Here is a 26,104-nt window from a genome sequence, read left to right as displayed (position 1 = left end):
GTTGTTTGTGTTTTCTCGACTCTACAACGGACGTCGAGTGGATTTGTAAAACTACAGCTGTTGGACACGTGGAAGCTGAGGCTACCAGCTAGGTTGTATTTTCTGTGGTAACATAAAGTGAGAAAAAACAATGTTCATGCAGTGCACAAATCCAACTTTTGGTGCAGTATTGCATATTAAAGACAAACCTTCAAATGTAGACTTGAGGAGAAACAGACTTTTTACACAATCAGTGCACAGAGAGCGCCTCCAAGCTAACATGTCTGCCACAACCACGCGTCCCTCTGAATGTAACTGATAATATGTAAAAATAAAACATAAAAGAAGAAAATAAAAGTTTAAAAGTTCAACGTTTACAAAAATGTAACTTTAGTGATGATTATGCATACATTGGAATTATTGTAAAAAGCTGCAGATTACTCACATTAATCTTTCTGGATTAGTAGTGTGGATGTAATACAGATACAACAATACGGATAGAGTGAGATAATACAAAGTCAATCTCAGTCAAAAAAACAACAACTCCTGGTCCAAAGATTCATGTCACAGTAAACCTTTAAATCCAGACAAAGAGAACAGTCGCTGTAAACAAAACCAACGTTATAAATGTTTAGTTAAACCTTTAAATCCAGACAAAGAGAACAGTCGCTGTAAACAAAACCAACGTTTTAAATGTTTAGTTAAACCTTTAAATCTAGACAAAGAGAACAGTCGCTGTAAACCAAACCAACGTTATAAATGTTTAGTTAAACCTTTAAATCCAGACAAAGAGAACAGTCGCTGTAAACCAAACCAACGTTATAAATGTTTAGTTAAACCTTTAAATCTAGACAAAGAGAACAGTCGCTGTAAACCAAACCAACGTTATAAATGTTTAGTTAAACCTTTAAATCTAGACAAAGAGAACAGTCGCTGTAAACAAAACCAACGTTATAAATGTTTAGTTAAACCTTTAAATCCAGACAAAGAGAACAGTCTCTGTAAACCAAACCAACGTTTTAAATGTTTAGTTAAACCTTTAAATCCAGACAAAGAGAACAGTCTCTGTAAACAAAACCAACGTTATAAATGTTTAGTTAAACCTTTAAATCCAGACAAAGAGAACAGTCGCTGTAAACCAAACCAACGTTATAAATGTTTAGTTAAACCTTTAAATCCAGACAAAGAGAACAGTCGCTGTAAACAAAACCAATGTTATAAATGTTTAGTTAAACCTTTAAATCCAGACAAAGAGAACAGTCGCTGTAAACCAAACCAACGTTTTAAATGTTTAGTTAAACCTTTAAATCTAGACAAAGAGAACAGTCGCTGTAAACAAAACCAACGTTTTAAATGTTTAGTTAAACCTTTAAATCTAGACAAAGAGAACAGTCGCTGTAAACCAAACCAACGTTTTAAATGTTTAGTTAAACCTTTAAATCTTTAGACTAAATAAGCAGACAATCAGTGTTCAGAGAGCGCCTCCAAGCTAACATGTCTGCCACAACCACGTGTTCCTCTGACAATGACTTGTTGGTCTCGATATAAAACACACAACTCTTTCAGTTCACAAAACAAAATACACATTCTCTTTACAGGACGATTAATAACACAACTCAGCATGAGTTTGACTTCATGCCCTCACGTCTGAGCCACAACTTCACCCAACAGAAAACAACAAACACGTTTATAATTCTGCTGTAGGCGCTGCTCTTCTGAAAACCTACTTGTAACATCAGAATAATGATGATAACAAGATGATATATAGAGGAGAGCTAGGATATTAATATGTACAACAAGTTTCAATGTAAAAAACACCAAACTATCCTCTGTAACAAACATTTAAAGTGGTTTCCATCTTACCAAACGTTACTGGGCCGGCTTCCTTCCACTCATCTCTACTTAGCTCCGAGCATGACCGCGGCTCTGCCCGCTGTATCTGCATACCTCCTCACACCACTGCTGACTGAATTTTCTGTTCTGCAGCACAAATTCCATTAAATTGGAATTTCAAATGGAAGCTCTCCAGATTCGCAGCAGATCAGCGTATCACATGAAAGCATGTGATGTCACATGGCGAGGGGACTGGCCCTTGGGAATACTGTCGAGTCCCCTGTGCCCTGCAGAAGACCTCCGTGACCACCGTCTATAGCCACAGCCTTTGTTTTCTGCACCACAACAAACAACAACTCTCCTGTCCTTTCCTGAGTCAGTGAAAGGGTTACATAGTGTATTTATTTATACATATATTGCTTTTAATTTGGAGTCATTTTAAAACCTCACTCAAAGTTTTTATCATGTTTTTTAAGCTGAATCTCTATTTATTTTCTCTTATCTACTTTTACTGATTTTAATCAATTGATTTCTTACATTTTATTGTTTTTATTTCAGGGATTTATTGATTTATTTGTTTATTTTTTAATTATCATGTTTATTTCTTTCTTCTTTCTTTTCTTAGTCTTTGAAACTTCAGCCATTGTTGTTCATTTCTGTTCTGATTTTCGGTCTGATTGTTCCCATGTGAAGAACTTTGGCTTGCATGCTTGTGTATGTATGAAAGGTGCTTTATAAATAAAGTAGAGTTAATATTATTATTATATTTTATAATTTGAATATATAACAACTTCCCATCCATCACTTGATAACTTCTTTCCTTTACTCTGAGCCGCTTTAACAAGTGAATAAAGTCTTATTCTTGTTCTAATCACGTAACGCGCACGTTTGCTTTATGGCGATATCAGAAATACTTGATACTCCTCCCACAGTCCAAAGACATGCTCGTTAGGTTCACTGGTGACTCTAGATCGCCCGTAGGTGTGAGTGTGAGCGTGAAAGGTTGTCTGTCTCTATTTGTCAGCCCTGCGATTGACTGATGACCTGTCCAGGTGTAACCCCGCCTCTCGCCCAATGACAGCTGGGATAGGCTCCAGACCAAACAGACCAGACGCATGTCTAAAGGCAGACCTAATCAAAGCAACACAGGATGTTTTATCTCCCATGTAGACCGTAATAAGGACTCATTTTAGTAAACACTATAGTAAAGGGTGATGTGGATGCTGGAGGATCAGATGATCTAAGTAACATTAACAACCGTTAGTCACAACTGAGTAATCTGATTGGACAGGATGCATTCCATGAGAGCTGATACACAGTGTAACAGCACTGGTAATATATCACTCCACCCCTGAATCACTCAGGTAACTGAGTTCACCGGCTCTTATTTCACTGGTTGCACGACAAATGAAAACAAGAAACATGTAAACAGAAAGCAGCGAGAGAGCAGGACAATGTTTGTGCTGCTTGGTAAAAAATCCTCTCGTTACCACGAGGCAGTAATTAGAGATGAAGGTTACAACAATAACAAATGCAAAGACTTCTTTCTCTGGCAGATCTCAGACTTGTGTTTCCCCTCTGGCCAATTAATGTCATGTTCTCCAGCTGAGTTAATGATGCCGCTGCAGCTTTATTCAGATCTGTCACTTTCAATTTGGGTAAAAAAATATTTTGTTTGATTTTGTCAACAAAAAGTCTCAGTAAGAGATTAATAGACGTTAGATAATAATATAATATGGTCTGAGTTAGTAAGAGTAAATAATAATACATGTCTCGAACCAGGATTCTTCGGAGAGTGCAGTAGGGCTGCACAATTAATCAAATATGAATCCAGATCACGATTTTGTCTCCTTTAAATAAAATGGCTGACGGTGATACTGATGTTTAAAATGCTCCGCCCGCAGAAAACTCTGCTCCATATCAAATCAAGCGCTCCCTAAACTAACAGCCGCTCCCCCAGGGGGCGATGGAGAGGTTTTGGGGGAGCTGGCATGTCGTGTGATGAGCGCCGACCTCGCAGCAGCAGTGGAAGCGTAGACAACAGAGACGGTCGGAGAAACTAAAGTCAAATGTGTGGAACAGAAGACGAAGAGCTGGTCCCCTGAAACGGCTCATCAGCGCTTGTTTGGAGGTGTTTCAGGTTTAAGGTGAGTGATGTTAAGAAGAAACAATCATCAGCAGAGAGGTGATGAAACCTGCGTCTGCGCCGCAAAGCAACACGACTAACTTGTTGAAGCAGCTGAAAGAACAAAGTGCAGCATGATGAGTGTGTGAAGGCCGAGAGGAAGAACGAGCTGCTCCCCGTCCTCCAGCGTCAAGAGAGGCCAAAGAGACACCCTATCACCCAACTGCCAAACACACACTGACATTACCCATGATGCACCACAGTCAGGTAAAGAACCTGACTTTAAGTCTTAGTTTGATGCAAAATTTAAGTGTTGCTTTGTTTATTTAAATGAAAGTACAATAAAAAAAATGTCCCTATAATTAATAAATAATGAGGATCTCAATATTGATCAAAATAATCGTGATGATCATTTTGGCTGTAATCGTGCAGCCCAACATCCAGTCTAAAGAGAAGGAGTGTGTGCGCTCAGATCTGTTTTCTGCAGTACGAAGACGAGAGGAGTTTGTGATAAACCGACTGTAGTCCAATTTGTTTCACACCCGTTACCTTAGCGCCTCATTACTGCAGACAAAAGCTCCAAAAATGTGCTGAACATTCATCGCCTGAGCTCACCGAGTAAAACATCAAGCTTGTCTGTAAACAAAAACATTATTTCAGCCATTTTAACCAGAATCCCTTTTAAACTAATCAGGTTTCAGGTGGGGGAACACGCAGCACATGAATGCTAATGCGTTCACTTAATTCAAGGTAGTGTGTGTGTGTGTGTGTGTGTGTGTGTGTGTGAGACTTATTTAGCCTGAACAGAATACAAAAACAAGAGGTAGTTAATGTCCCACAATTTTCCTCACCATTATGTAAATGTATGCAGCGAGGTACTCCAAATGTTAATGCACCATGATTACATAATGTCCTCAGACTATAGCCGGGGGACATAAAAATGATGAGCATGAATCTTGTATCTCTTGAGTTGTTACTTTTCTTTGGTAAAGACGTTTCTGGACGTTTTCTGTCACATTTTTAAAGCTGTATTTTTCTGTTATTAAAAGCAAAGTGAATAAAAAGCTGTAACATAATGGACAAAGCTGTTTAACGTTAAAAATCAGTGTTTCCCCTGTTCTTCTGCAGACCACACGGCACATCATGCAGGCTGCAACGCTGCTCAAATTAGCTAAGCTTTGTTTCTCGCTGCTCTGCTTGTTTTAAGGTCGGGATTCCTGGTTTTTACTACAAGCTGAATTATATGCAGAGGTCTTAACAACTCCAAAACAAACAATTATGGTGATTAAAACAGCTAAAAACACTGAATAAAGTAGCTTCACGATAAAATCAATGATCTTTGGCAAGTAATAGAGATGGTACTAAATGCAGTAAGACAGTACTCCGAAGAAAAAGTCTAAATGTCCGTTTAACACCTGAAACTCTGATAATATTTAAACAGTACATACATCAGCTTTCACAGTGAACTGGAGGGAGGGTTTTTGCCTTTAAATGTAGCTTCATATTGTCATGGGAAGCATGAACATGATCTCTGACTGTTGTCACACGTTCAAACAGCAGTCGGAAAGCAGAGATCTGATTGGCTGAGTAGCATCAGAGGGGCCGGTTTACAGGCGTGCAATGGTGAATTTCCTGGGCTGCTAAAACAGTGCGGTATATTCTGGAAAAGCTGCACCCATTAAAACTGAAACACTGCCTAAACCTCCTCGACGTCTTCCCCTTCTCTTCTCTCTCTTCTTATTGAGGTGTAGATTTCACACTCTGTACTCTCCTAATCTGCTCAGAACAGGTGAACAAAACCTCCACCTCAGTACAGTTATAAACATTTAAATCTTAATGCAACCTACCAGAATTTCAGTGCATCCTTGCTGTGGTTGGGGTGATGCTGCACATAGTGGAAGAGACAGAGGAAGCTCTCCAGACCCTGAAGGCTGACCTGAGAACACAAAGAGGAGCAACATGAAGCAGACACAGATTATTAATTTAAAACACATGAAAAATGCACTACAGACAGCCCCCCCCCTTCACCATTATGCCACGACTGTAATAGATTTGATGTTGAAATAGTTACACATGGTGGTGCAGACACAGTAATGTAACAGTCAGTAATGTCATTATGTGGCTCTATTACTCAATATTGATTTATTAGATCAGGTCAGATGCAGAACACAACATTGGTATTTCTTATTTATCTTCTCTATCCTTCCAAGACGAAGGCACCGGAAACAAACAGCACACATGGTCACTTTTCACACATCAAAAATGACACAAAAAAATCCAGATAGCCACAAGTCATATCCTACAAACTCCTCTTATTCAAGTCCAAAGTGAACGATCACACAGCTTTTCACAGTCTAAAATAACAATCTGTGAAGAACTGTAAAGGATCAGTCATCATGTTCAAGGTTTTACATCATTTCACTCCATGACAGTGAAACCAGCTACGTTCACGTCTGGTGTCCTATAATATCCTTTCACATACTGTATGTTCTGTTGTTTCTCCCAAACTAAACATGTGGTCCAGATATTTAAAACCTTATGAAAAGTGGGAAAGTGAGGGTTGCTTTGTAATGTCATTAGAGGAATGGGAGAACTTTTAAAACTTAAAGACTTCCTGGTCTTGCACAGCAGCTTCTTGGCTCTTAAAGCATACATGTTAAGAGTAATGCTGCTGACTGTAAAAAGTGTTTCAAGGATGATCAACACTGCTGACTGTTTAATGTGATGCATGAAATCTGTCGCGGCAACTGAAAAATCAGTCTCTGTCTAGTATTGGTGAGAGAGGGCAACAAAATATCACCCAGCACAATATTTCAGTTTCTAAGTCGACTTTTATTGCTTGCAAGGAAGAGCCATTCTGTAACGACTGAAGAGTAACAGTTTCCTCCCCTTCTTATAGCGTTTGAGACGGTGGACTTTAGGCTTTGACGAAACAACACAATACACATGATTACACTCAGGATGTCATTTGAGTTCAATAATGAGTTAAATAATCAATACTTCAACTTACTATATCACACATTGTTCTTCTTTCATCGTCCTGAGAATGTCACATGCCTGTCATCCCTAATCTTCTTTTACTCACATCTCTTTGACACAGCACACACACACGCACACGCGCATGCATGCACACACACACAAAAACACACAAAAACACACAAAAACACACACACACACACACACACACACACACACACACACACACACAGACACACACACAGACACACACACACACACACACACACACACACACACACACACACACACACACACACATACAGGAAGAGGTTCACACTCCCATCCAGACTAAACTTACAGTGAGCGGTCTTATTTATCATTAACTTACAACATGAACAAAGTAATACGATGGTGAACACATGAGACACATTTCTTCAATAGTTAAGAATCAATTCTCAGCGAAGGCACGATCGTATCGACAGACACATGGTCATAGATGAGACGTCGTGTTGATCACTGGAATTTCTCTCACAAATCTTTGTAATGGAAGAAATAACTTAACTTAGATATTTGTTAAATGTTGATGGATTTATTAACCAACAGATTTCAGTCGGGGGGGCAAATAAATCGATTCATGTAAAAATCTTCTCAGACTCTACATCGACTCATAACCTCCAAAAATTGATTTTTACAAACTCTTTTTCTCGTCTCACTGTGCGCACTTTGCGACGTCCGTAGAACACAAGGTATGTTACCTTCTGTCTTAGATCTGCCTTTGTGTGTGATCATTGTGATCAGTTGATGAAAATTATATAATCTTCAGCTTTCTGCCATTGTTTGCCGCACCACCTTTATTAGCTCACAGGGGGCTGGAGTAGATCCTGAAGCACGGACTAATTCAAAGATCGATTTTAAATTGAAAATTGATTCTGAATCGAATCGTGAGACACCCAAAGATTCCCACCCCGAGATTTCAGGTGAAGAGATCCAGTTTATTGTTCCTCCCCTGGTTCTCTGCTTCACGTGGACTCTTATGTTTTTATAAATAATTATTGTTTGTTTTAATTTCTTTTTGGTTTGTGACTGTAAGATGCTTTGTACTAGATGATTTTAAAACTCAAATAAAGAAAAAAAGCTACTTCAGGAGTGTTTAGAGTAACTCCACAAGATGTAGAGCTGAATAACGAAATGTGAGCGCATCAGCATTTCCTTTAACTCGGCGACTTAAACTTTACAAATCAAACAACAAACTTCTAAACAGATTTAAAACTTTATACATCATTTGTGGTTAGAGAAGATGTGTTTTTCTAAAAGAGGTCGTGCTCAGAAATCTTGAGCTCATTTTCAAATATAACACTCCAAACCAAAGCCACTGATATCGTATTGTTTTACTACCGACTGCATCTTATGGAAAGTTTTCTCTTGTATGTGTAGCTTTTATTATGGCTTATATTTAGGTTTTCTTTTTTATATATATTTTTTGTTAAAACTTATTGTTGAATTTGTTTTCATGTGCATCTTATTATTTATTAAACCCATTCAATGTGATTTCTAAATGGTGCAGTAATAGGGAAGGGTGAAGGAGGTATATATCCTGTTTATTAAATTATATCATTAAAGTACCAATAAAAAGACAGGATTATCCCAGAACCTGCAGGAAGCTGCAGCCGGGACCTTCCTCGCAGTGAAACAGGCCACCTGACAGCTTTAAACTGCATTACTGCTCTCAGGGCGGTGTGTTAATACCTTCCCGGCAGACGTGTGATTCTCTAAACCCGCATCCTGCAGGAGCGAGCTTTACACCTCCGCTAATCTGACAACACTGACTGGATTCATTCAGGCCAGCTGATCCCTGAGTGAGTGTCTGGGTCACAAAGCCCAAGAACAGACGATCACACAGCACCAATCACATTACACGCAGTCTGACAACGCCACTGACGGGAAAGTGACGGGATGAAAACATCTGTAAATAAAACTGAATTAAATTAGAGGGCTGTTTGTCTTTGGTTGTGTTTTTGAGTGTTATCTTAAAATGGGATGCCTACAGTGGCGACGTCTGTGGGTTAGTTTGATAAACAAATAAAAGAGCAGGTCCAGACTGTGGTGCTCTTTGTTATATTATTTACAGAGACCCAACATGAATCCACCATGACACAGAAAAACTTATTTTAACAGGCAGAAAGCTCGAGCAGAACAGACTCATGGTGAACAGACGTGTGCTGAGACTGGATGCACCGAGACGGCTTACAGTTGCTTCTTTTGCCAAACCAACATTTTAAACGTGAAAGCAGCAAACACTCAGATTTGAGGAGGAGGAACAAGCAAACATTTGATGTTTTTGTTTGTGTAATCACCAAATCGATTCATAAATTATCAAAATATTTATCGATTCTTTTTCACTATATATCCATCCCTTTTCTACTGCTTATCCGGGGTCGGGTCGCGGTGGCAGCAGGCTGGGCGGGTTGGCCCAGGCGTCCCTCTCCCCAGCAACATTTTCCCACTCCTCCCTGGTGATCCCGAGGTGTTCCCAGGCCAGGTGGGATATATAATCCCTCCAGTGAGCGCGGGTCTACTCTGTTTTCTCCACAGGAGGTGTTTAGGAGGCATCAGATGCCTGAACCACCTCAACTGGCTCCTTTCGATGTGAAAGGGGTAGCTGCTTTACTGTGTTAATAATTCAGTTGTTGCTGCCCGAATCTGTACTTTACTCTGTGGGGTTCTGGAACAAGAGCAGGACTATGGAGAAAATTTTTACTAAGTTAGTGGGTCAATCGGGTCCCCATTTAGTTTCTCTCACTTAAAATCACTACAAAAAAGAAGTGTATACCTCTTTCCCACCTAAGTTTTAATGTATTGACGCAAGTTTTTCAGACCCGGGAAGACCCACTTATGGATGCCGATTGTCTCTTTTCCCATTGGCAGTGAAGTATCCTCCTGTCGGTCTCTTTTCTGCTGCGTCACCGTCTGATGTCACAAACGTGCCCGAACCAGGGTTAGTAACCAGTGAGGATGTTCCGGTGGTTAGGTCTTTATTGTATCTATTACTCATTCAGTCTGTCTATCAAACTCTGCGGCGACAAATTTGGAACGATGTTCGAGCGCTGCTCTGACGGAGACGGGCGGAGTTTGTAGCTGAGATGACGAGGAGTCGCAGAAATTACCGACGGAGCATAGCATTGCGCCGGAAAGGGGGCGGAGCTTAGCGTGTCGACACGGGTTTAGTGTTCCCATCAATGCAGATTGGGGCCCGAGGTGATAATTACCCGGGGGTTCTGCAGAGTCATTTGACCCGGGTCTGAATGCCGATTGTGACCTTTCCCACTAAGCAAAGAAGCCGAGAGTTGGCAACTTTTTTGACCAATGGGAAAGTTGCTATAGTTTGTCAGGTGCAACTTTTCCGGCCAGTTTTAATTTCATTTTTGTGCCTGATGATAGCATTTAGCAGGAATGAAAATTATCCCATGCAAGAGAAACAACTAACTGTAACATGTTCCACTTGTCTCTGTATTAAACATGCTGTCTAGAGTGCGGCCGATATATTGATGTATTTTTCTAAAGACCACATAATGCAGAAAACAGTGCTTTGGGTGGTTTACAATGACTTATCAACAGGTTATGACTCAAGAGTTTAAACTCTAAGCACTGTGTGCAGCACATGTAGCAGAGCTTCACAGCTGTACAGACGCTGGTCCGTGAAAGAACTGGTCAATTAAAGTTTCATGATGTTAAATATTCTGGAATAAAGTTAGTTTTAAAGAAAGAACCCTTTTTATCTTTTGCACAGAAAATTAAATCTGTATTTTTACTGCTGCTGTTTTAACCATGTTAAATAATATTCTTAAAAATGTTAAATAATCAAAAAACTAGCAGTCGGGGAATGTGTCCACAAACATTTCACGTTATTTTACTGACGGACAGTTCAGCTCAAAGAAGCAAAGGAGCTGTGAAGGAGGAGAAGCGAGCATGCAAACAAGGATGTAAAAATAGCAGGATTTTAAGTATTTCAAACACTGGCTTAACAAATGTGTTATGAAACAGAAGAAACAGAAAAAAGGGAAAAAGGTGACATAAAACAGCCTTTGCAGTAAAAATAGCTTCTTTCACAGTTATAGTGTGTTAACTGTCCTGCGTCTACTTCACACACACTGAAACAGGCAGCTATGCATATCCATGAAACTGATTTTCTCTCTCCCCGTGACTAAAACACGAGAGGGAAACTTTCTGATCAATTATTCAGGTGCCTGCTGTTCGGTCACACCTGGGCTCCTGCTGCAGTGACAGTACAGAAAAAAGGGACCAAAGCCTCTTTAGACAAAGCAAAGCTAGTTTAGTTTACAGCTACGTGGTGAGTCAACTTCCTTCCTGTCAGAAGTGTCAAAGATAGCTGTATTTTATGCTGATGTGTACACTTTAGAGTATCTGCTATGAGGTCAGCAGAGGTCACAGTCAAAGGGATGTTGGTTCAAACAAATATGAAAGCATTAATATCTGTTTTTGCAGCTTTTTTGTCCAATTCATTGTGACAAATTATTCTCTAATACATGTTTGCATTAGTTTGTGGCATCTATGTAGACTGCAAAAGAAGGTCAGTTTGTCAGTTGCACGCAACTTTTATATGTCAGTGTTGCACAATTTGTCTGCTTGATGATTGCATTTCGCAGGAATGAGAGCTATTCAGATAAAGTTTTACTTTAGAGACATCATGTGCAGCTTAAAAGAAGCATATCTATAAGTTATAATATTCAGCTATTGCAAAGTGTAAAAAATTGCAACATATTGTATTTATAAGTATCGTGATATATTTGTATCGTCTGGTACATTGCATCTTTAACTGATCCCAACCTCCACACTCATGGAATCACAGACTTTAAGGCGTGTTCCCACGAAGTGTGAGCGTGCTTTAGGCCTGCTTCATTGTTAAATATCAAGTGCATGAGGGCTCGGATACAGACTTTTTGACGGGCATTTCTGCAGACTTTGTTGTGAAACTCACCCGGAGTTCATAGAGAAATTGGAGACGTGTGAAACGTGGTCAACCAGCTTTCCACTGAATGTAAACTAAGCATGGGCGGTTCTTCTGTGAGGCGGGGAACACACTACAAGATAATCGAGCTGACTTTGGGCCTGATTCTTTGATGATCCCTCAGATGTTCCTGTGATGTGTGAGGGATGTTAAGAGTGACTTCACTTCCCCCGATCTGCTCAGAAGAACGTCGTGGCCGCACCGATTTAAAATCCGAAATATAATATAACAAATATAATATGTTCAATATGTGTCATGTTGTGTGGGGGGAACCCCGAGGACAGCCGAGCATGCACTCTGTGGATCGTCACGTGGAACCAAACTATAGCCAATCAGGAAGCAACATGCACAGCCCGTGTTCACGCCGTCTCCACCACTTCATCCACAGTTTGTTCTTTTTTCTTCCTGAATTTTCAGTAAAAAGTCCAAAAACTATCATCGCCAATTCTTCCTGCCCGTCGTCCGCCATGTTTGTTTACTCTAAAGTCTCGTTTGACCGTGTGAGATTTGGTGAGATTTCCAGCTGTGAGAGTCGGACTCTGGTTGTTGGTGAATGAATGTATTAGTGTGTGGTGCTGTTTGGGTCAGATCGTTGCTCTCCACACATCTTTTAGTGTGGGGCAGCTTTAAGTGACAACATCTGAGTCCTGGCTGTGGTGGTTGTCTATTTAATATCTGTAGAGTTGTTTTTATTTTCAGCCAAATATCCTCATCAAAGTTAAATTCATGGCTGTCCTGACTTCTGGTAGTTTGCTAAAATGTATAAACTCTGTCAAATTCATACTGGAAGTGTAGCTTTGTTTCTTATCATTTAATGTCGATGTGTTTAAGGTTGTTTTTTTTTTACCACTTCAGCCCTCAAGGACTCGCGCAGTCATGGCTGATGTCAGTAAAGATGTCAGACTTAAGGGTGGAGATTTGGAGATTTTCTGGATGATAAATGAACATAATTAAGCCTAAAACTTCACTTTGCAGGTGAAATGAGAGATGGCCAAACTCACCAGGGTCAAGGAGGGGCAGGGAAGGAGATACTTCAACAGCAGAGGAAACAACCCACCAAGCAGTGAGGGGGCAGGTAGGTAGAAAGGTGGGTAGATGGGTTGTTGGGGGGTCACTGCACACCAGGGGGCTGGACATCATCACACATGAGAGACAGGAAGAGGAAGAAACAGGAAAAGCATGGATCATGAGAGGGAGAGGAGAGGAGAGGGGTAAAACACGAGAGCTGACAGGAAATAAAGGTGAAAAATAAATAAAGGCAGCAACAGATGAGAGCAGAGATAAACGGGGGAAGTGACGGGCAGGAAATCAAAGTGTCAAGGGTGCAAAAACTGTTATTGGTTTAATAAACAAGCCCTGGAGCGGTGCTGGAGCTGTGCACTCAGTCAATTAAAATGTATCTGCCCAAATGAGCATCTGAAATGACTCTGTTCGTCCTTGCGTTATCAGAGAACCTGCTGTGGCCGTCTCCTCACACGGGGAAAGGGAAACTGAGGAGTTCATGATAACACTAATTTCCCAGCAACAGGGTTGTTTTTCCTCCGAGGCTCTAATCCAATATTACAATGCACTCGGCACAAACCGGCCGGGGTGATTTGATAATGGAGAGACTGCCAATACTGATTTATGCAGCTTGGAAGGGAAATCAACTGTTCACAAAGCTCCGAGAACGCGTCCGGGTAAACAAAAAGAAAGCGGCGACCTTTCCTCTGCCGTTATGAACTTCTTTATTTACTCGTTTGTCACGAAGGCGTACACACAGGCTTTATGAAAGGTTGAGACGTGCAGATACAGATTTCCCTTAGTGCCACTTTTACATTAGTCCAATAAAGCGCACACAGATTATCTGTCTGATATTTACATGAACAAATCTCCAAAAGGCTCCAACAGCACAAACACGGCCCCGAGGTTACGTTCAGTGACTGAGTTAGCTGAGGGGACACCTTGCAGACAGCTAGCAGCTCCCAGCTGTCACTCAAAGAGGCCACGCCCCTAATGCTGCATCACTTTAAGCCTTAATATAATGTAAACAGGTGAGCTGTATAAAGATTCTCCCCGTACAGTTGTCATGAAGAGAGAAATGAGCTATAGAGACCCAAACTGTTTTTTGTACCAGGCTGTAAAGTTTAACATGGGGCTCTATGGGGACTGACTCACTGCTGGAGACAGCCTCTAGTGGACACCAGAGGAACTGCAGCTTTTAACACTTCATTCGGTTGGTACGAACTGTGACCTTGAAAGGCCTGTGTTTGTCAACTAATCATACTTGCAGATTATTTTCTAAGGCACGAGTTTTACCTGGAAAGTCTGTGCAGTGTGCCAGCTTAAGTTAGTGAAGCTCAACAAGCAGCAATTAGTGTCAAACCTGAATGTGTTGATTCGAGTAACAAGACAAAAACAGACTGGAAGGAAAGGCCCCTCCTCACCGAGGTTCAGGCAGGCGGACGCTGCAGATTCAGACCCTGCTACAGTAATAACTAACTGATATCTGACTGGGCTTGGTTCTGTAAAAAATTTAAGCAAAATGAGGTCAAGTGCTTGATTTGCCCTAAAATGCCCATTATCTATACCACTTCCAGGGTCGCTGGAGCCAGCTGTCATTGGGCAAGAGGTGGGGTTACCCCTGGACAGGTCACCAGTCAATCACATGGCTGACACACAGAGACAGACAACCTTTCACGCACACATTCACACCTACGGGCAATTTAGAGTCACAATGAACCTGACGAGCATGTGTTTGGTCTGTGGGAGGAAGCCGGAGTACCCAGAGGGAGCCCACGCATGCACGAGGAGAACATGCAGACTAACACAGAAAGGCCCACTGTACGTCTGAACCGGGATTCAAACCAGGAACCTTCTAGCTGGGAGGCGACACCACTGTGCAGCCCCTGATATTTTATCATAAAACTTATTTTAATATTATTGCAACAAAACAAAAACGAAAAAAACTAAATCTTTGTCAGTCCAGTAGATGGAGCAGGGTCGTCTCTGATGAGGTCAGAAGAGGTCAGAGGTCACGGTTGGTTAAAAAAATGGAGGTGTCATTATTTATTTTCAATTTAAAGGTCACATATAGTTGCATGCTAAAGTGTTGGTTAGCATCTGATGCAATACTGGCTTTTGGTTAGAAGGAGACACATTTACTGCATGCAGACGTTTCACCATGTTAAATAAGAAAAACACACGTTATCATCCTGAAAGCCCGAGTGAAGTTCCAGTAAGTGCTCAGACACGGTGGCTGTGACCTGTATCTGTTACACTGCCTTCATCCAACATGGCAATCATGGGAGGCCGAGTCATGGGAGTCTGACGGCTGAGTCACCCGCACTGGTACAGACTCTCCTCACAAGCTCTCTCAGGATAATTGGGTAGACTACAACTTGGCAGAAGCAGAGAGAGCGATGTGATCCTGTCCTCGTGAGGGAGGGCGTGGGCTGTTTGTTATGCAATGTTTTTTTCCCGATTTCAGATCCTTACTGATCTAATTTGACATTAGGGTGATGAGCGTCATGAGGAGCCCCTAACGTCCCGCATTTCCTCACAAACTTCAATTATTCAAAGAGGCTAAAACCAAAAGCATGTTTGTGTTTCTGTCAGTGGCTCAATCTCTGACCTTTATCCGAGCTTAGCAACAGTGGAGGAAATGAAAATGCGCTGCTCTCTGCTTCATTGTTTTCATCACAGGAGATAAAGTGCAAGCTGTTGTTGGTCAAAATTATAATCCAAACTACTCTGGCCTTTTTCTTCCCTAATGGACTGAGACGACTGTGTTCTGGAGTGAGAGATCAGACTTAATAACATGCCCCCGAATGGAAAAAGCTGAGACAGAGCGCAGGCTGGAGTCAACCTAGACCTGCCGATGAATAATTCATCCATCGTTTGAAACAGCTTCAGAGAGCAGAGCGAGGAGGTGATAGGTTGAAACTGAGGGCGGAACAATAAATGCAGATGTGAAACACGTCCCAGGTTCAACCACAAATAAGAGTGTGTTTTCCCGAGGCATGCATAAGACTAAAGAATGTCTCATGAGAGTCAAAGCACATTAAATTAAAATGATCAATGACCTTTGGTGGAAGTGTGAGGATCACAAGATATCATGATCACAGCCTGACTGCACGCTCTTTATGTTGAGACTTAAAGGTCAAAGCCCCGAGCCGTGGTGAATGCACAAAGATATGTAGGAGCATTAATAGCAAATTACTGTGGAGCTAATTAAACAGATTCGTCTCTCTAAAGTGTTACTAGATGGGTTCTCAGGACTAAATCTTATATAGTGCACTTTCCATAGTAGAAAGGCTATGAGTGATTTAAAGTGACAAGTTATGAAAGAAGAGCATTTGGTGTGAAACTCCCACATCTCTCGAGTTCAGTCATTACCAACCGTGAAAACATGAAGGCTGGAATAAATGTAGACCAGGGTCTGGTTGGTTTGGTTTTTAGTTTTATGTTGGTTTAGGGAGGAAAAAACGTACAGCCCAGTCAAGAGGACGCTGAGCTGACTCACTTTTTGACAGTCGAGTCTCTGCACTTTTTAAGCTGCCTGCTTGTACACAGAGCAATGATGGAGCAGTAACATGGCATATTATGTAAGTTGTTCCTGAGCCGAATTATTAACCGCATCTCCTCTTTACAAAAAGAAACAGACCTGGTGATTAAAACAGGTTAAAACACTGAATAAAGCAATCTCAGGTTAAAAACAAGTGTTTCTCCAATGCTCTTTGGCAAGCAGAGGATGTCAGGAGGGGCTGTGAGCTGAGCTGGCGCTGGCTTGATGGTAGGAAATGATTCCTGCAGTTTTCATTGTTCACAAGGTTTTTATGGGACGCAAAATTATCCACCAAGGTCTCGTCCGCTCCAAAACTAACAGACCTGCTAATCCAGTAAAACACTGATTATTAAAGCAGTTTTACTAACTTAAGCTCAGCTTGTTTCTGTTTGTTTCCAAATGTCAGAAAGTTTTGTGCTGGAAATGTTTTTCTGTCCGGTCAGCAGGTGCTCATGGACGACTGATTAGACTGCTTCTTACAGGTAAAACTTACAGGTACAGGTAAAGACGCCTGTTGGCTGATAAAGATGTTTTGAACAGCCAAACCCAATTCGACTGCCAAATGTGGAGTAGAAAACAGCCCGAAATAGTCTCACAATTCTCCCCTTCTGAAGTGAATCCCCACTGCTAAGACATTAAATGCAGTCTACTGTTTGTCTACTATTGTTTTGCAGCCAAACGATGCTACCTCGAGGCTTTACATTATTAATACTGTATATCACCGAAGTAACCTCAGAGGTTAGTTGCATCTCACACTGTTCAGTCCTGAGGAGCCAAGTGATTAACATTTAGGATGAAGGTGAACCAGCACTGCCATCTTTGCTCCCTCATTATTATTCACCACAGTCACCTTTTGCTTTGCTCCACAAGTTTAATCTCCTTCAGACAAGGACTCAGGGCTTAACCACCGCAGGAATGTAAAGCACAGAACTGAGCTTAGAAAGCTAATGACAAGTAATGTGTGCCCAGAGTGTCTCAATACAGAAAATCACTGTTTTAAGCTTCAAGCACAAGTACCTGTTGTTACACGTTTACTCTCAATGTGCAAATAATGAACATTCACTTTGCAGAAAACAAAAACAAGAGTGATTTTAGAGAAGCTGCACACAATACTTACAAAGTAAGTCCCATGTTTCCCTCATCCTGCAGGAAAATCCTCTTTAAAGTCATCCATTGTTGTGCAAAGAGCTAAATTCAGCTGAATTAACATAGTCCAGGACATCAAATGCCATCAAAGTGATATAAGAGTGAAGCAGGGCCAGCAGAGATCAGTTAGCTCGTGTCTGTCGTGGCCAGAAAAACAAAAAAGTGAAGTGTGCCAAACACCTCACTTTGCCGTTTTGAAACATCCTGTTAGCTCATAATGAAACTGAACAATCCACCAGCAACAAAACCTGCTGTCCTGCATGGCTCCTGGCCAGGTAACCAATCAAGTAAATTAACTCTGCTCTTATAGATTCAGGGAGATTAGGCAGAATGGAAAGTGTCTTCACTGATGGTTTAAAGGAAGTGTGCCCGAGGCAGATTTCCTTTTGATCCGGGCCGGAAACACGAACACGGTAGTTTTGGCTCCATAGAGGAAGAAACTCTACAGAATGGAAAGACGGGCTTAATGTTTGTAATCCAATTATCCTGATGCTGAAAGAAGATGCTGCAAATTAAATGCAAAAAAATGATTTTGATTATAGTGGATTCTAAAATATAATAATTAGCAAGTAGGTGGAAAACTGACTGTAAACGCTCCTTTCTGCTCCTGCACATCCACAACAACAGTTTGCCCAATCCCCACTGACACTGTGGTTTGTGTGGCCACATGTGAGTGCATTTCTGCTTTCTTAGAAAAGTATTTATGGAGAATGATCGTCACAACAGGAAGAAAGGAGGAAGACTTGGGTCAGACATCAGGTCAAGGTTAGTCGCCTCCCAATGTGCCATCTTTAAGGTTGTGCCAGATCTGCCAGACTGGCTCATGATTGTTTCCAACGTGAAACGTTGCGATGGATATGGATGGTGTCGTTTGTTTAGCAACAGTGTTGTCCACCAAACAATGTAGGAGCAAAAGCCTCAAAGGTCATAAACTTAATACTAGGGGTGGGAATCACAGGGCACTGTGATTCTGCGATAATTGATATATTGTAAAACAATCATATAATGATACATCACAATATCTGATTAACTTCTTCGGCCAATTAATTTCTGTTTCGTTACCCTCATTCACGTCATACGCGCCACCCTGAGGAGTCATGAAGTAGAGACACAGTGACTCAGAATTAAAGGGAAATCTGTTTAGAGCACCGTATATTTGTAAATTAAAATATCGATATTTGGCAGCAGCCAATCGATAATTGTATTGCATGAGTCAGGACGACGGTATATTGCTGTATCAATATTTTGTCCCACCCCTACTTAACACACAAAATCGCTGAATGACCACAAAGCTAACTGTAAGAGACGGAGGAGGGGGATGGAGTGAGGCAGGGCAGCCTGACGCTTCCTGCTCAGGTAAAGATTCTCCATAATGTCAGCTAAAGCACTTTTCAATCAGACGGTGGTCATGTAAGTTACCACCTGCCCTCCGGCTGTCTGAGATTCTTAGTGCGTTTTTTATCACTAATTCAGGGTGGTTGGAGTGTTGTGCTACAATAAATATTGAAAAGGAACAACAGAGGAGGGCACTGTGGTCGATCGGCAGCCCTCGCCCTTAAGGGTTGGAATCAACAAAGGCCGGACGATAAAATAATACTGCAATACTAATATATCTGAGTATTACTATAACATATATCACAATTTATTACCTTTTTCAGCCGCAAATGATGTCTCCAAAGGGAAACTTATTTAAGTTCTGAGTCTGTGAGTCTCACTCCAAATCATTTTCTTCTGTCATAAAAACCTGCATTGAACATTTCATGCAACTGACAAACCGAACTTGTCTGCAGCTCCAGCTCAGCTGCATGTAAACACGTGTGGAGTCCTGCATTATTACAGGTATTCTGAAAAATGCAACTTGTACAAGAAAGTCATATAACCCTTTTAGCAATTTCAAGACATCAACTGTTAAATTAAAATTTAATAATTTGAACAAACTTCTGCCGACATCACCAGAGAAACACTGAGCATCATCTCGTCGATATTAGGAAGCAGCTGTTTTTATGATTTCAGTAGCAAAAACGTTATTTTGTATTTTACTTTTACCTTAATAATTCTGTGATATAACATCAATACTTGACTTCTGTTTGTTGATATAATATCACAATGCAAAATATTGCAATACTAGTCTGTATCGATCAGCATCAAGTTCTGTTCCTGTCCTTGGTCAGTGACAGACTCTGCAGAGGGTTAATCCTGATGGAGATATAGAAGCAGAAAGAACAGATGCAAGCACGGAAGAGGATGAGGCTCGTGCTGCAGCACCTGTGCTTTCACACCTTTTGTGGTATCTTATTGATTACTGCAGGAGAATGTGTCTTTTTGCCCTCCACGTTTCATCATAAAGTGTGATCGCAGAACAGCAGGGCAGAGTCGAACGTCTGATGTGCGATGAGACGAGGGCCTCTCTGTTTTTGGACACTTTCCATCATCACTTTGTCATGTTTATCTGCAGATGGGATGCTAAGGATCTGCAGTATACACCTGTGCAGTGATGAGATGTAAAGAATGCAGCAGTGGAAGAGTATCCTTGTCACTGTGTGTCCCCATCTGATTTAATCAGGAGGGAAAGCCACAGCATCAGCAGACTAGAGAGTAAAGCTGTGCTCAGTTAGCCATCATTTTGCATCTCACACACACACACACACACACTTCTCTGATCACAGCAAAGTTAAGAGGCGAACACAGTCATCCCGAGAGAGTCTTCAAAGTGACACAAACAGATACCAGTAACAGCAAAGCAGTGTGCCTGCGTGGTGCAGTCGAAGTGTTACTGCGACACGTGACAACAAAACAGCGCCATGTCTCCAGCTGATATCCGGATGAACACCCACATGACTAACAAAGCAATGAAGCCTCAAACACCACCACAGAAGTTATGATGATGAAGGCCATTGACCATATTTACATGGCTGCCATTTTCCTCTGACATCATGCTCAGGCTGGGAGGCTCAAATGCTGTTATAATGTTGTTATAATGTTGTTATAATGCTGTTATAATGTTGTTATAATGTTCCAGGTTGTAAATCATATAAATATAAGAAATCTGACAAATAATTAGCACTTCACTGCTTCCTGATTGATCATCAACTGAAAAGACATCAGTGAGTGATAATCTTTAAGGACACGAGGCAATATTTCATATTTGATTAGCTTATTAGCTATATTAATAAACAGCTTATGTATTTACTCCTTACTAGGGTCTAGGGTGTGTTAGGGTGCTAACGTTAGCTGTTGTCTTGTTGTAGCAAACGGGTTATCAAATATGCTGATTTTAAGCATGTTTACGCCTTTCCTGTCATATCCTATAACTCTTTCAAAAGGAAATGTTAGCATTCAGCTACTTCATAGCTAAAGTGAATATCAGATACGAAGCAGCTAAATGCTACAAAGTGTCTGAACACCAATGTGAGCTGCTGTCAAGCGGTGGATAATGGGTTATCAAACATGTTGTTTTTTTACAAAGTCAAGTGTGTTAACACCTTTTCCATCATATCTTACGCCACTTTCAGGAGGTAATTCTAGGATTCAGTCATTTCCTAGCTTATATCACCCTTAGCTAGAAAGTGAATGCTAACATTAGCTATCGTCTGTAGCTAACAGGTTTTCAAATATGCAGTTTTTTTTAACAAAGGTAAGTCTGTTTACACATTACTGATAATATCTTATAGCTTTTAAGTTAGCTGTTGCCTAGCAGTAGCTAAAGAGTCATAAAATGTTGTTTTTCACTTAAAATATGGCTCCAGATTTTCACTATATACGGTCTTTCAATTGATGATCGGGAAACACTGAAATTAACACAATTTGTCTGGCTTACAACTTAAAATGCATCCAGCCAGATATTGTAACAGCATTTGAGCTTCCCACCCTAAATGTGTGATGTCAGAGGAAAATGGCCGCCATGTGAATATGGATTTTAAAAGAACCTACAGGCTTTCTGAGCTTCAATAAGAATAGCAGGTTTGTGTTTTAAGACTACTTGCACATGATACATAAAAAAAGGACTCACATATATTATATCACCCGTGTGTGTGTGTGTGTGTGTGTGTGTGTGTGTGTGTGTGTGTGTGTGTATGTGTGTGTGTGTGGAGTCTGATCTTAATCCAAGTCTCGTGATGTGGCTGCAGTCAGCAGGGGGGGGGGGAGAGCTGCAGTGGTTTGATCACTGAGAGAAATATGACGGATTTTAGAAACACCAGCACTCACTTCTGTCTAACGCCGACACAGAAACACAAGAGCTCTGATGTAACAATCATGACAATCTGTGTTTCACACCTGCCTCCACCTCTGTGCACTGACTCACTGCTGGTGTGTGTATCAGTTACATTTCTGGCTCTAAAAGTTGCACCTTGGGACCTCCAAGAACCTGAAGAGGATTGAAGCAAAAGCAACCTGGGAATCATTTTCTCTCCTACTCTTCCCACAACGACAGAATGACTCTCCATCCTCTGGTTACCCCCCTTCTAACAGCTTCACATAATCTTTTACAAGATATTCTCCAGTACAGCCTAAAACGCAGGATCAGGGCCTGTATGTCCCTATAGAGATGTTTCATTTAAGCTTTTATTGGGTCTGAATTATTTAAATTGGTATAAACACTATAAACACTAACACAACAGTCATTGCACTACCTTATCCCTAACTGTTTTAGTGTTTATTGTTTAATTTCCTTTAGCCTCAAACGTTTTGCAACAGGCTCTTTGAGGTCACAGTCAATCAGTGAGAAAAAGCTAATGGGAGGAAGTAATTTAGGCAGCTTAAATAACAGAGCCCAGACTAAAAGAATGTCTCTGAACAACGTTCGCTATTGTTGGACGATATTACCTCAGGGAACATTTTATTTAGCGTGGTATCCAGCAAATCTCATACCTACACCAGCTCCCTGAGACTGTTTGGATGGAGTTAAAGAAAATGTCTTTTATTTCAGAGTGAGCTGCAATAAAATGTTTTATGTCCTGTTTATAACCAGCAATCTAAGAAAAGTGTAAACTAATAGTCTCCTCAACATGAGCAAGATACACCGGGATGTATTCAAGACTTTCAAAATAAAATGTAGATTTCTTTTAGGTCCCTTCTGGAAAGATTTTACAACCTGTCTGTTTTCTTTTCACCATCTTTCACTATCTTCGGCAATATCTCTTTTCACTATTATCCTATACAGTTACATTTAATATCTTGTGCTATCTTTACATTCATCATCAGGTGCAATGTATTACTTCTTATTATCTCTGCCAATCCATATTATATTTTCTACTTAGCTTCCTTACTTTTGTAAGTAACTTATTGTACTTCTTATGTTATTATGTCAGAAACTGTCTCTTTGCATTTAAGCCATATTATTTCTCTCATATTTTAGTTTTTTGTGTTTTTCTTATATTTGAACTGTACTTTTGGAGCAATCTGGCACTAGAATTTCTTATTTTATTTTGCTACATTTAGCAGGTGCTCTATAAATAAAGGTTATTATAATCATTATAAAATTTAAAGAATCTCACAGCTTTATCTAGGACCCTTCTGCTGGAAAATAAAGAAAGCGTCACCAGGACCCATGAATGAAGACCTGACTTATCCTTCATACCGGCTCCTACCTGCAGATCCGCTCCTTGCAGCCTACAGTCCATGTACTTTTCCCACGCGTATGACAGCTCGGTCTGCTGGGGACTGGCCATGTCGTCCACACCTCCAAGTATAACACCAGTCAGAGCGTTAAGGAAGTCCGGAATGACAGATTTTTCCTTTCCTTCCTGATCCTCCTGGTGGCTGAAAGTGCCCCGGAACGAAGCCCCAGCTGTTCTCCTGAGTAATTCATAGCAGATTCATGATCCACTGCGCTGCTCTGCTACTTTTTAACTGTGTTTCTGCAGGAAAAATACAAAACATCATGGGTTAGAGAAAAATAAAACCCTGTAAAAGCTACTCTCGCTTGTGCCGCTAACTCAGAGATACTGACGGCTGTTTATGACGCACTTGAACCCGAAACATCAGCCAAACAAGGACACTGTAGAATTACCACAACATAAAGGACTCAAGTAACACACCAGCTAGCTAGCTAGGTATCTGACACAAGCTGCGTCAAATCTTCACGCAGCTCGAAGAAACTCATTTCCGGTAAGGGATTTCTTTTTTCAAAATAAAGGGCTCTAACTTGTCGTGATTGGACTTTACGCTTATAAAGTTAGCCAATGCTTTGACCTACAATTGGTAGTTTTAGTCTTTTATCTAGATTACGTGATGTGATTATAAAAAGCCATATAAGTTCAAGAAAACCATAATTTTACATTTTTTGGTATGAAATAAAATGATATATTAATATAAATTAAAAAACATTGTATTGTATTGCATGTGTATATGTATCAACTGATTCCTTTCTGATTTGTTTCAACTCATACATACGCACGCTTCTTAATCTTAAAGAAATGTAAAAATCCCGTCATGGATATGTCAAGAATAATTATCCTAGGTGGCTAACAAAAAAGTTAATGTATAATTACAAAACTCTGCACAAAAACATGATTAATTAAATTTGTATGATATAAAAAGAAACTAAACGTTTTGCGTTTTCGCTCGTTTCTATTGTAAACTTGTATGCCATGTATTTTATACTGCACGTTGAGGACCGAACCTTTATTTTGAAAGTTCTGCTTAATAGCTGTATTTAGTGTTGTAGCTAGCTTGACCAGAAGTGGCAGCAGAAGAGCTCGACAATTTTACCCAAAATATTTGCGTTAATGCCATATGAGCGACAGAGCCGATATAAGTGTTTAATTATACAGGCTAATTTTTTTCAAAATATATCAATTTCGGAATTGAGGTTCGTTTTCCAACAGTAATAACGGTAGCTGTTCTGCTGGATGTTGCATCGCATCGTAATACTGTGTATGGCAGCTGTCAAAACTGTGAAGCAGAGAAAAACGAACACACCGTTAAAGCTTTTATCAAACTGAAGTGACGGTCCGGCTGCATTAACATCTTTCTATGTACAAAACGTCTATTTCAGAGAGGAATAATTCATTTTAATACCTACCTTCGTTTCCCATGAATTAAACGCAGCTAATGCTAGCCTTCGTCCAGCAGCGTTTAGTGTGTGTGCTGTGCCCTCAGTGCTGACTGCAAGACAATCCAGTAAAGTGAATGGGATTTTTACTCTAATCAGTGATCAGATCTTTTGGCTGCAATAGGATCCGGCTCTTTCGGTTCTCAAACCACTCTTTCTTTGGTGCCACATCTGGTTTTAAAACAACATAGTACTTAATGATATGGTTTATGAATAATCTCATTACTTTATACAGACTCAAAAAAAGTAAATTAATTTGTATTATATTTTTATAATACTACGCCACTAGTTGTAGTATTGTTATAGGAACACCCTTTTATTATACATTGAATTAATTTACGAAAAAAGGAGGGGAAAAAAGGACTGGCTGTTTTGGCTAACTCGTTTTTGAACACTAGATCATTACAAACCGCTCTTTCCTTACGTCAGACCTTGTCAGAACGTCAACGGCTGAGCGATGGACTGAAAACACATTGCACTGATCATAGCCACAAAAAGTTTATTTTACTGGTGATATTGTTGAATTATATTTGCTTTAAGGAGAAATTACAAATTTTGAGAGTGTAACTGGACATTCAATTATCGTGTCTTCTGGACGAAGTCTGATATAGATTAATCGATCCAAAAGACCAATTTATCAGTGTTTAAGTTATGTTTGACAGGGCAAAATATTCCTGGCAGACAAGTTAGAGGGCTCAGTATGTTCGTCAACACTACCAGCCTGTGACAAGCACACTGCAAGTGGTGGCAGTAATGCCGCATAATATTGTTTGCCTACCGCCATAGAACATGAGGAAGAAGAAGAAAAGCAGGAGCGTTGGTGCGTTTGAAGACCTCCTGTAAATCCGCGAACACACCTAGGTAAGGTTCAAACAACTTAAACTACGAACTAAATTGATTCTCAAGAATGTAATTATGCCTGTTAATACAATGTTAACAATACCAGTTTAATACTTATATCGTCTTGGTGCTTCATTGGAATTAGTATTAAGTATTGAAAACAACTATACATTGTATCAGTACACACACAGGTACAGGTAAAATAAATGCTAAAGTGAGATGTTCGATTGTAAACAGAATATAATATCTTTACACATCCTTACACTTTTCTTTTTGTGCCAGTATCATGCAACTGCTGTAGGAAGTGGAAAATAATAATTTTCAATCTTATTTCTAACAAACTGCAAAATGAGATAATTTCTAAGTAAATGGGGACCTCTGGTGGTCGAGGGAGGAAGTGAAACAAAGATGAGCGTGTCTTGGATGTCAAACGTAACATTAACTATTGAGAATGGCAGCCACAGAGACATTTGTTCTCTTTCAGTTTAAAGAAATAACGAGGAAATTCCATGTGTGAATGTAGAGAACTGATAAAAAAATATATTAAAAAGAAAGGAACTCCCCACTTTCTATGACAGGGTTCCCCTGAATACATAC

The 26,104-nt window shown here is 40.3% G+C and overlaps 1 protein-coding gene across 4 annotated transcripts in view; it reads right to left on the bottom strand.

Annotated features, from left to right (window-relative positions):
* lyst (lysosomal trafficking regulator) overlaps positions 1–23,363 on the bottom strand; it is an 80,052-nt gene extending 56,689 nt beyond the window's left edge. For all 4 annotated transcript variants that reach the window (XM_069659331.1, XM_069659332.1, XM_069659333.1 and 1 more), the window contains exons 1-2: positions 23,202–23,363; positions 5,785–5,873 (exon numbers count right to left, since the gene is read on the bottom strand). In XM_069659331.1, coding sequence (XP_069515432.1) covers positions 5,785–5,873; positions 23,202–23,282 — 170 coding nt within the window. In that variant the 5' untranslated portion in view covers positions 23,283–23,363. The remainder of the gene's footprint in view (positions 1–5,784; positions 5,874–23,201) is intronic.
* Between the last annotated feature and the right edge of the window lie 2,741 nt (positions 23,364–26,104).

This window comes from Semicossyphus pulcher, unplaced genomic scaffold (genome assembly GCF_022749685.1).
Source record: "Semicossyphus pulcher isolate SPU_LCO1_2020_fin unplaced genomic scaffold, fSemPul1.0.p SCAF_12, whole genome shotgun sequence".
Taxonomy (NCBI): domain Eukaryota; kingdom Metazoa; phylum Chordata; class Actinopteri; order Labriformes; family Labridae; genus Semicossyphus; species Semicossyphus pulcher.
The sequence above is the reverse complement of the archived record's forward strand: the minus strand, read 5'-3'. Positions and strand labels throughout refer to the sequence as shown.